The 12,709-nt window shown below is 37.7% G+C and overlaps 1 protein-coding gene across 11 annotated transcripts in view; it reads right to left on the minus strand.

Annotated features, from left to right (window-relative positions):
• The window catches only part of LPGAT1 (lysophosphatidylglycerol acyltransferase 1), a 96,208-nt gene that overhangs the window by 25,390 nt on the left and 58,109 nt on the right, over positions 1-12,709 (minus strand). For 6 of the 11 annotated variants that reach the window (XR_013394961.1, XM_077937371.1, XM_077937361.1 and 3 more), the window contains one exon: positions 11,545-11,607. The exons of the other annotated variants lie outside the window; for them this stretch is intronic. Coding sequence is in view for 5 of the 6 variants with exons in the window: in XM_077937371.1 (XP_077793497.1) it covers positions 11,545-11,607 (63 nt within the window). In the remaining variant the exon portion in view is untranslated. The remainder of the gene's footprint in view (positions 1-11,544; positions 11,608-12,709) is intronic. 11 annotated transcript variants of the gene reach the window in all.

Consider the following 12,709-nt stretch of genomic DNA (forward strand, 5'->3'; position numbering starts at 1 on the left):
TTTTACTATATTAATTTTATTTTATTTTATTTTATTTATTTATTTTGAGACGGAGTTTCGCTCTTGTTGCCCAGGCTGGAGTGCAATGGTGCAATCTTGGCTCACCACAACCTCCATCTCCCGGGTTCAAGCGATTCTCCTGCCTCAGCCTCCCGAGTAGCTGGGATTACAGGCATGCGCTACTGTGCCTGGCTAATTTTGCATTTTTAGTACAGACGGGATTTCTCCATGTTGATCAGGTTGGTCTCGAACTCCTGACCTCAGGTGATCCGCCCGCCTCGGCCTCCCAAAGTGCTGGGATTATAGGCATGAGCCACCGCGCCCGGCCTACTATATTAATTTTATTTTACTTTGTCCTTTTATGTCAAAAAATAATTATGTAAATTAAAATCTCTTAAAGCTCAGTTTTAAATTATGGATACAACACTAGAATATGAAAATCTAGACTATGTAATTTGAGTATTTCAATATCCTTGATTTAAAAGGGAAAAATCTATTTAGTATCTTATTAAATGGTATGCATTTTAAATGTGAACTTATTAAATTTTTATACCTACCAGATGAAAATGCTTTTGTTGCAATTATTCAAATAGTTATTAATCCAAAACCCTAAATTCTGTGGGCAATTTCTTTTTTCAATTAGTTATTTTTAATTGAAGAATACATGCATATTGTAAAAAAACACTCAAATAGTACAGTGAAAAGTACGAGTCCCTCCCCAGAGGCACCCGCTGTTAACAGCTGAACTCTAACCACATGGCAGTCACTATGCTGCCTGCCCTTTTTTTGTGGGGCGGGGAAAGGAACAGCATTTATCGTTTAGACTTTTGTTTGAAGTGCTGCCTGCCAAATGTCCAATTAAATTATAACCAATGCATTATTACATTGATTTTAAGATGTCTCCCGATTTCAGAGATGTTAATATATGACAAAACATACATCTCTATTGTGTGGTTTTCAGAGCTTAATTCTGGTATCAATGGTGTGACATTATCTCTATGGAATGGGCTTTGAATACCATTTTTATAACTCTCAGATACAAGAAATATCATTAGAAAATCATCCCAAATCCACTTACGCATATTAGACTGAGGGGAACAACTGCAATTTGACGTAGGGTGGAAAGAGGACATTTGAGCAGGCCTGAAGGCAGTGAGGGCGATCTTCATACAGATTTCCAAGGGAAGACTCTTTGTGGAGGAGGAAACAGTCAGTAGGAACATGAAGTAGGAATACATTTGGGATGTTCAGTAACAGCAAGAAAGCCAGTATAGACACAGGGGAATGACTAAAGAGTAGAAGGAAGAGGTCAAATAAGGCCTTAGATACCACTGTAAGACTTTGGGGTTTTTAGATGGGAAGCCATGATGGAATTCTGAGCCTAGCATTGACACAATTTGACTTTTAAAAGGAGCGCTCTGGATATTATGTTGGAATTCGCCAGGGGACAAAGGTAAAAATAGGATGACACATTAGGAGGTTATGTAGTAATCTAGGAGCAGGATAGAGGTGATAGTGGCTAGGACCAGGGTGAAAAGAAGTGATCGGGGATATGTATTTAAATTTAGAAGCAAAAAGATTTCCTAACTGAGTGGATGCAGAATATGAGAGAAAAAGAAGAGCCATGGACAACCCCAAGGCTTCTCATCTGAGTGACAGGAAGGATGGAGGCTGTTATCAATAATGAGATAGTAAAGGCTATGAAGGAGTATATATTTTTAGGGAAATCCACAGTTCAGTTTGAGAGAGTGTTATGGGAAAGAGGTCCTGATCCAGCCCCCAAGAGAGGATTTTTGGATCTTGTGCAAGAATTCAGGGTGATTCCGTAGACTAAAGCGAAAGCAAGTCTATTAAGAAAGTAGAGGAATAAAAGAATGGCTACTCCATAGACAGAGCAGCCTTAATGGCTGCTGGTTGCCCATTTTTATGGTTATTTCTTGATTATATGGTAAACAAGGGGTGGATTATTCATGCCTCCCCTTTTAGACCATATAAGGTAACTTCCTGACGTTTCCATAGCATTTGTAAACTGTCATGGCGCTGGCAGAAGTGTAGCAGTGAGGAAAACAAGAGGTCACTCCTGTTCCCATCTTGATTTTGGTGGGTTTTAGCCAGCTTCTTTACTGCAACCTGTTTTATCAGGAAGGTCTTTATGACCTGTATCTTGTGCCACAACCTCTTATCCTATGACTTAGAAGGCCTTAACCATCTGGGAATGCAGCCCAGTAGGTCTCAGCCTATTTTACCCAGCCCCTACTCAAGATGGGAGTTGCTCCGGTTCAAATGCCTCTGACAAGAGGACTATTAGACATACTAGTGAAGGAGTCAAGCACTCAGAAATAAAAATCTGTTTAGTATATTCCTTTGAAGAATACATGATATTTTTAATGCTCTCTGCTCTGAGCAAAAAAATAACAAAAAAGAATACACAATATTTTATTTAGTCATCCCTCTACTAATGGACATTTAGATTATTTCTAATTTCTTACTCTTACAAAATATCTTGCAGTAATATCCTGTCTTTCTCTAGGATATATAGCCCCAAGTAGAATTGTTATGTCGTAGATAATTTAAAATATTGCTAAACTGCTCTTCAGATTGGCTGCATCGATTTGTGTGTGTTAGCTTCCCTAAAAGCTCACCAATATTTGATATTGATAAGAAAAAAAATAGTATTTTGCCCTGTTTTGCATTTCCCTGATCTTTTCATATATTTTTATTTCTATAAATAACGAAAAGTCTTTGTGTCTTTTGTACATTTTCTTCTGGGTTTTAAATATTATTGATTTGTAAAAACTGTTGAGCTGTTTACATGTACAGTCATGTGCCACATGACATTTCAGTCAGCGACAGACTGCATATATGACAATGGTTCCCGTAGATTATAATGGAGCTGAAAAATTCCTGTTGCCTAGTGATGTCATAGTCATTGTAATGCCATAGCACAATTACTTTATTTTTAAAATAAATTTAGTGTAGCCTATACAGTGTTTATAAAGTCTACAGTAGTATAGGGTAATATCTTAGGCCTTCACATTCACTCATCACTCACTGACTCCCTCAGAGCAACTCCCAGTCCTACTAGCTCCATATATGGTAGACGTATCATTTTAAGAATCCTTTATACTGGCCGGGGACCGTGGCTCACACCTGTAACCCTAGCACTTAGGGAGGCCAGGGTGGGTAGATCACTTGATCCCAGGAGTTCAAGATCAGCCTGGACAAAATGGTGAAGCCCCATCTCTACTAAAAATACAAAAATTACCTGGGCATGGTGACGCATGCCTATAATCCCAGCTACCCAGGAGGCTGAGGTGGGAGAACTGCTTGAGCCCGGGAGGTGGAGGTTGCAGTAAGCTAAGATCGCACCACTGCACTCCAGCCTGGGCAACAGAGAGAGAGACACTGTCTCAAACAAAAAAAACAAAACAAAACAAAACAAAAAAACTTTTATGCTGTATTTTTACTGTACCTGTTCTATGTTTACATATGTTTAGATACACAAATACTTACCATTGTATTCCAATTGCCTACAGTCTTCACTACAGTAATATGTTGTACAGGTCTGCAGCTTAGGAGCAATAGGCTATGCCACACAGCCTAGGTGTGTAGGAGGTTATACCATCTAGGTTTGTCTAAGTATACTCTATGATGTTCGTACAATGATGCAATCACCTAATTTCACATTTCTCAGAAACTATCCCTGTCATTAAGTGACACATGACTATATACTCAATACTCACTTTTCTTATGTGCATTTCAAACACTTTATTGTGTCTCTTGAACACTCTAGTTTTTAGGGTTTTTTTAATTGGACATTTTATTTTTATTTACTTATTATTATTATTATTATTATTATTATTTTGAGACAGAGTCTCACTCTGTCACTCAGGCTGGAGTACAGTGGCGCTATTTCAGCTCACTGCAACCTCCGCCTCCTGGGTTCAAGCAATTCTCATGCCTCAGCCTCCCGAGTAGCTGAGATTACAGGCGCTCACCTATCAGCTAATTTATTGTGTTTTTAGTACAGATGGGGTCACCACATTGGCCAGGCTGGTCTCGAACTCCTGATCTCAAGGGATCTGCCTGCCTCAGGCGTCCCAAAGTGCTGGGATTATAGGCGTGAGCTACTGTGCCCAGCCTAGTTTTTAGTTTTGATGTACTCATATTTATATTTTCCTTAATGATTTATGACTTCTGATTTCTGTGTCTTGTAAGGAAGGGCTACCCTACTTGAAGACATTAAGAGTCTCCTATATTTTCTTCAAATACTTTATTGCCCAGGCTAGCCTCAAACCCCTGGGCTCAAGCGATCCTTCTGAGTAGCTAGGAATACAGGCACGGTTCATTGCACCCACCCAAATACTTTAGGCTCCCATCATTGTTGTTGAGATAAAATCCACCCGGAATTAATTTTGGTATATGGTATGGAGTGAAATTCTAGCTTTTCCTCCCATATTGTGAATCAACAGTCCCAAAACCATTTATTGGATAGTTTGTCCTTTCTCCATTGATAGGAAAGGGCTACTCAATCACATGTGAGTTCACAAATAAATCTTGACCTGAACTTTCTAATCTCTCCATTGATCTGGACTTTCTCCTATAACTACACTGTTTTAATTACATTAGTGTAACTAAACTTGACATCTAGTAGGAAGAACTCCTTTGTTTTGTTCATCCTCAAAACTATCTTAGCTATTCATTTATCTTTACTCTCCCAAATGAATTTTATAACCAAATTTTTGTCCAGTTTCTTGAAAAACCATCCTGAATTCTGTTTGGAATTACATTAAATTTATAGGTTAATCTGGAAGAACTGTCATCTTTATAATATTGAGTTTTCACCTCTATGAACACACGTATTCTCTTTCTATATATTCAGGTCTTTCATGTTTTTACATTTTAGAGAATACATAATGAAATATTTACAAATGACATTATATGATGTCTGAGGCTTGCTTCAAAATAATCCACTGGGGTCTGAAAATAACGTATAGGAGGTAACATTGATCATAAGTTGGTAATTGTTGAGGGGGTGTGATGTGCACATGAGATTTCATTTACAAGTCTGAAATTTTCTGTAATAAAAAGATTTTGAAGGAATAACTATTTCTGAAATTACAGCGCCTAAAACATATAAAAACTCATGACTTTTTTGTTTTGTTGTCTTAGGGAGTAAGGGTAAAAGCAGAAGGAAAGACCAAAATGGTATATTAATCAAAAATACATACAGGGTTAGGCATAAAATTACAAAATATTATTCTCTGTTTTTAAGTGTTGGTAATTTTTCTCACAAATAACTTTTCCCTCATCTCTTTGACAATAATTCTCACTGTGCAGATGTAATTTTAATAATACTCTGCAAACTAATGTAGGCTATGTATGTGCCCAGCCATGGAAATTGCTAGATCACAGAGTATGTGCATTTTCAATTTATAAGTATAGTCAGCTAGTCCTCAAAGTGATCACAGTAGATTGTAATCTCATTAGCAGTATATAAGAGATCACCTTTTCCCATATTGGTGACCAAGTCACCATCTTTGATTTTTCCAAATCTGATTGGCCTAAAATGGTGTATCATTTCTTTTATCAATTACAAATACCCTAAAGCAAATATGTCAAAATGTTAGTTTGTTTACTCTTGCTAGACAGCATATGTATCTTTAAAAAATATTAATATTTCTTTTCTAAATTAATTCCCCCTCCCCAAATTAAAATAAGTTATTTCCCAAAGTTCATACTTGAATGCCTTCTCCCAAGTAACCAAAGTCCTAATCAAGTTACACATGAAAACACCACCTCTGCTTTTAGTAATCTATCTATGCCACTACACTTATGGTTATATCTTTTCTCAAGATTTTAAACACGAAAAAATAAGCTACTTCTGCACAAGGATCATTTTCTCTAACTCACTGTCCTAACTGAAGGGAAATAGACATTTATATTAAGGACAGACATTACTTTTGTCTTTACCCCTATAAATACTCTCCCTGTAATTAAAATCTAATCATGTTTAATTTTCCTATTAACCACTGAACAGCAGTGCACTGTGCCCATTACTTGCTTAGCAGGAATAAGCTGTCTTCCAGTTTGACAGAAATAAAAAGAGGTCAGGAGGAGGAAAAAGTTCTTTACTCTCAGATGTTTCCCTTAGATAAGTCTTAGTTCTTTTAAAATAAGCATTACTTTTGAAAAAGTTCAATAATGTAGTTGTATGCAAGCTAATAGAAAATATTTACCTAAACAATAAATAATATTGGTAATAAATGTATTTTTTAAAAAGCATCTTTTCTCTTAAATAAATGACTGCGATCCAATATATATGGAGAATGCTGATTTATAAATACCGAACTTATCAATAATCTGTCATTCTTTATATATTTTAATAATGGTGCTTTATATTTAAAAGGTGCTTTGTGTTTTTTAAAAGTCTTTTTTTTTTTTTTCTTTTGAGACAGAGTCGTGCTCTGTTGCTCAGGCTGGAGTACAGTGGTACAATCTCGGCTCACCACAACCTCCATCTCCCAGGTTCAAGCGATTCTCCTGTCTCACTCCCAAGTAGTAACAGGCACATGCCACCACACCTACCTAATTTTTGTATTTTTGGTAGAGATGGGGTTTCACCATGTTGGCCAGGCTAATCTCGAACTCCTGGCCTCAAGTGATCTGCCCATCTTGGCCTCCCAAAGTGCTGGGATTACAGGCATGAGCCACCGTGCACAGCCTAAAAGACCCTTTTACCTGTACATCATTTGCATCTCACAACAATGCATCTGCCAAAGTCAGGGCAACTTCTGGCCACCAGAGTCCCAGCATTAGCAAAGTTGCCTGGGCACTTAATCACCATTTGCCACAAATTTTCTGAGGAATATGCTCTCAATGCATGCCCTAAAAGTTCAACCTTTGAAACATAGCAATACTACCTATTTGTAAGACAGGCTCTAGTATACAACTCTGCCACAAATGTTTACTTTCTCATCTATGTGGTATTTTAAGTACTTCAGTAGTATTTTATATAAAAATAATGTGTATTTTATGGTGTTTCATATATAACATGTCATGTCTTCTAGAAATCCTAAAAACCAACATAAGCCTGAGTAGTAAATTAATGGAGAAAACTGCTATTGGAAGAAATAAACAGTTTCAGAGTATTTAAAATAAGTTATTACATTCTTATGCTTTTTTCCTAAGCGTCAGTACAGAAATTTCAAATCAAGAAAAACATTCTGCTGTACATTCTGGCAATCTAGATATTATTTTTCTATTTAAAGAAAGATTTTTTTTTTTAAAAAAAGAACTTATTAACACAGTATGAAGGGAGTTACTCTGTGGGAAAATGCCACTTTTGCTCAGAGATCTCCATATACTTGCTTGTCATGTTATGTTCCAATGAGGTACAGAACAGGTAGTGGAATTTATTTGGCAGCTTGGACTATAATTTGTAAGAAGTGAAAATAAATGTATTATGGAAAAATAAAATCTAGCCAGGCATGGTGGCAGGTGCCTGTAAACCCAGCTACTTGTGAGGCTGAGGCAGGAGAATTGCTTGAACCCGGGAGGCAGAGGTTGCAGTGAGCTGATATTGCGTCACTGCATTCCAGCCTGAATGACACAACGAGACTCTGTCTCAAAATAAATAAATAAATAAATAGACAAACCACTGATTAATGTTAAATAAGTTATGCTAACTATATTGTTTCCCAAGTGAATTCTGATGGTAAGGAATGCTATCGTATAACAATATAATACCCCAGCCACCCAGAGCCATCTTTTGTGGCTCTCAGCAGATACCAAGATGTACTACATAGGAAGCACAGTTATTGCCCTATATGAAATCTACCTAAAATATAATAGAAGTATCTCAAATATATATACACTTATTATAGATTTAACACTTATGAATTGTTAACCTTTCTCTTAACCTGTACTTTCAACTGGGAGTTTCTCTTAGAATTCTGTTTCATGGCTGGGCGCGGTGGCTCATGCCTATAATCCCAGAACTTTGGGAGGCCAAGGTGGGTGGATCACCTGAGGTCGGGAGTTCGAGACCAGCCTGACCAACACGGAGAAACCCCATATCTACTAAAAATATAAAACTAGCTGGGCATGGTGGCGCATGCCTACTGTAATCCCAGCTACTTGGCAGGCTAAAGCAGGAGAATCACTTGAACCCAGGAGGCGGAGGTTACAGTGAGTCAAGATCACACCATTGCACTCCAGCCTGGGCAACAAAAGCGAAACTCCATCTCAAAAAAAAAAAAAAAAAATTGTGTTTCATTTAATTACTACTACCTATGAATTTGTTTTGATTTGATCCATAATAGCTGCCTTTTAAGTGGTACTAGTGTTCTAGGACTCATCTACGTTAGCTCTCTTTTTTGTTTTTTTAAATTACAGAACTCTCTAGGCTTCTCATGCTTGTCAACTCTATAGATAACATTTTACCAATCACATTATTTCTTTTAAAACGGAGAAATTAAAATACATGAAATATCTTAAGTGGAATCTAATAAAAGTTGAGCAGGATGGATTACTTTCTGACTGTCATATGTCACATTTCCCAAGATTACACTAAAAAACTAGCAACAGGCCAGGTGTGTGGCTAAAGCACTTTGGAAGGCCGAGGCTGTCAGATCACCTGAGGTCAGGAGTTCGAGACCAGCCTGGCCAACATGGTGAAACCCCACCTCTACTAATAATACAAAAATGAGCCAGGCATGGTGGCATGTGCCTGTAATCCCAGCTACTCAGGGGGCTGAGGCAGAAGAATCACTTGAACCCGGGAGGTGGAGGTTGCAGTGCCCACTGCACTGTAGCCTGGGCGACAGAGTGAAGCTGTGTCTCAAAAAAAACAAACCAGCAACAGTACTGACTTGCCCAGTTATATACCATAATCACTAAGTGATTACTTCAATTAAATTCTCAAGAATGAGGGCTGCTTTATTTATTTATCTTTTTAAGTCTGCTAAGATGAAAACAAATCCTTTCTACATCATGTGAAACAAAATTGGCTGGTCCCATATGGTTTAATAGTTCTAGAGTTCTGGAGAAATTATGCTTAACTGCAGAAAGGGAGAAATTATGCTCAACTGCAGAAAAAAAAAAAAAAAAAAAAAAAAAAACTTTCATGAATAGTTTTTCAAATCTCCCTATAGGTGAAGATAAGCAAGCCAAAAATGAACAAAACTACTATTTTTTAGTGAACTTTATAGTTTCCAGACCACCTTTTCCTATGCTTTGGGCACCCACTCCCCACTTTAAGCAGTTGATACTATCCAGTTTTTCTTTTTTTTTTCGAGACAGAGTTTCGCTCTTGTTGCCCAGGCTGGAGTGCAATGGCGTGATCTCGGCTCACCGCAACCTCCGCCTCCCAGGTTCAAGCAATTCTCCTGCCTCACCCTCCCTACTAGCTGGGATTACAGGCATGTGCCACCACGCCTGGCTAACTTTGTATTTTTTTAGTAGAGACGGGGTTTCTCCATGTTGGTCAGGCTGGTCTCAAACTCCCAACCTCAGGTGATCTGCCCACCTCGGCCTCCCAAAGTGCTAGGATTACACGCGTGAGCCACCATGCCCGGCCGATACTACCCAGTTTTTCTTGCCAACCTCCCCACATTACAAGAGAAAGGGATCTAATCCCAATTATTTATATTATTAACATTTATATATATAATGTGATTTCTAATGCTGCATTTTAAAACTTTTATTGAAACATCTTGTCCTTGTTTAAAATTTTAAAAATATAACCAAATGAACAAAAAGTCTGAATTAAAACCACTGTTTCTTTCCCTATGCACCATGGTGTCCTGATGGCCAAGAATAATACATAAGAAGTCACTCTATAGTTGATAGAGACTATTCCTGGGAGCTGCTAAAGACATGGCCCATATCCCCTCTCACAGGCTTCCTGCAAAAGCACAGTACTATCCTGACACCAGGACACCTCTGTTCTTTTCTGCTCTTTTCATTTGCTCTCCATTTCTGAACACAGGTCCTTACTCTCCTGTCTAACATTGGTTAGACAATAATCTTTTTTTTTTTTTTTTTTTTTTTTTTTTTTGAGACGGAGTCTCGCTCTGTCGCCCAGGCTGGAGTGCAGTGGCGCGATCTCGGCTCACTGCAAGCTCCGCCTCCCGGGTTCACGCCATTCTCCTGCCTCAGCCTCCCGAGTAGCTGGGACTACAGGCGCCCACAACCGCGCCCGGCTAATTTTTTGTATTTTTAGTAGAGACGGGGTTTCACCGTGGTCTCGATCTCCTGACCTTGTGATCCGCCCGCCTCGGCCTCCCAAAGTGCTGGGATTACAGGCGTGAGCCACCGCGCCCGGCCGGTTAGACAATAATCTTGATTAAATTCCTGGGAAGAAAAGTGTATCTCCTCACCTGTCCCAAGACTCCTAGGGTTTGTATATGTGCATATTCATAATCAGGCATAATTTGTACTTTAATATCTTGGAGTATGATTCTATAACATGATTTAATCTCTACTAGTTTAACATATTAAATTTTCTTTATTAGAAGTATTTTTCTGTATCAAACTGACCATTCCTCATCTTCTATCTATTATGAGGTTTTCATCTTTAAGTCAGGGGTCCTTAATTTCTTGAGGTCATAAATAATTTTGAGAACAGAGTGAAAGCTATGAACTTTCTCTGTAGAAAGGTATAAACATTCTCAAAATTTCATTTATTCAGTTAAAAAATTCTCTGAGGTCTATCCATGAGCCCCAGCACTAAGAACCTCTGTTTCAAGTGAATGTAAGAGCCTGTTAAAGTAATCTTGCTAAAAGTAGGCCATTTCTTCCCTTTCTATGATCCTTTATGATTTGATTCATTTTTTTCCTGATTATAAACTAAAATTTCCTCTATTTATTGATTCAAAAAGAAAAGCAGGGTCACCTATACTAGAATGCCCATACCACACAATGTTTTCTTCCTCATCTCAGTTCTTTTTGGGGTATGATTTGCTAGGAAGATCTACATACATCCAATGCACATATATCGAATGCACATATAGTCATATATCCAACAGCCATGTATTCCTAGCTTGGGCATTAACATTGTCCTTCATTCATAGATTACAATGTAAAAACTTACTGAAGGTTTGCTATGTTTCACATATGTGGAAATAAAACTGTTCCTAGAGCAATTCTTCCAGGGCCTAGCACATTGCCTTATACAGAGTAAGTGCTCAATAACTTAAGTAAAAGGGAAACCTGTGGAGTTGACTGAGAAAAGAGACACAAAGAATTACACTCTTACCTTACTCAGTGTAAGCCACACACCAGAATCAACTGTAATTTTATAGTCATCCCTCACACATCAAAAAGCCCAACTATTAATTATGTAATTTTAAATTTCAGAATTTAATTTTCATTCAAATTCTTCCAACTCTGTACTTACATTTGTACTAATAAAACTCTGATGGTTTACACATATAAAAATATGCTACCTATGTACTATCAATGGTATCAATTTGAGTTGTTTTCCTCTAGAATTGAGGGCTTTTGTGGCAACTGTGATGTTCCTTGGGACCAATTCCTCACCTTTGTAACGTAGTTGCCAGGGGTTGAGGTCTTTCACATGGAAACACGGTAAGGCTAAAAGGCCTATAAAAGTGATCAAAACCCAACAGGCCTTATCAGCCTATGCTTCATACAAATACCTATCATATTTATATAAACTCCTTAAAAAAACTACATTAAAAAAACAAGAAGCTAGCATACATATTCAATAAATGTTTTTGCTATTGTTTATGCAAATGACATATTAAAATGTTAAAAATTTAAAAGTGTAAGTCATAGCTACATTACCAATTTAATCATTCAGAAAATCTTATGTGGATTAATGATTTAAAAAGAAATTCAATTTCCGTCACAGGTGTGTGAAGCAGAGCAATTCTATCTTGAATACAGGCTGGGTAAAATGAGGCTGAGACCTACTCGGCTGCATTCCCAGATAGTTAAGGCATTCGAAGTCACAGGAGGAGACACGAGGTCAGCACAAAATACAGGTCATAAAGACCTTGCTAATAAAACAGGTTGCAGTAAAGAAACCAGCTAAAAACCACCAAAAGCAAGATGGCCACGAGAGTGACCTTTGGTCATCCTCACTGCTATGCTCCCACCAGTGCCATCACAGTTTACAAATGCCATGGCAACATCAGGAAGTTACCCTATATAGTCTAAAAAGGAGAGGCATGAAGAATCCACCCCTTATTTAGCATATCATCAAGAAACAACCATAAAAATGGGCAATCAGCAGCCCCTGGGGCTGTTCTGTCTATGGAGTGGCCATTCTTTTATTCCTTTACTTTTGTAACATACTTGCTTTCACTTTACAGACTCGCCCTGAATTCTTTCTTGCTCAAGATCCAAGAACATTCTGGGGTTCTGGATGAGGACTCCTTTTCTGTAATATCTCTACTAATATATACCTTCTTAAGCCAAGTGAGTATATATTTATCCTTGATGTTTGCCCTTTAAGTTAACTTTTACTCAAGTGTCAGGCAACCGAATAAACATAGTGCCTCTAGAATATCACTTTTAGAGATCTCTATAACTGAGTGAAATACCTACTTCAAATGATATTTTAATATTAAAAATGCAGCATAAGAATGAACTTGAGCCAACTATTTCTACTGTATGATTAAAAACTAAATATTAAGACATTCATACTGTCCTGAGGTAGTATTGTTGGATATATACTGAG

Source organism: Macaca mulatta, chromosome 1 (assembly GCF_049350105.2).
Source record: "Macaca mulatta isolate MMU2019108-1 chromosome 1, T2T-MMU8v2.0, whole genome shotgun sequence".
Lineage (NCBI taxonomy): Eukaryota > Metazoa > Chordata > Mammalia > Primates > Cercopithecidae > Macaca > Macaca mulatta.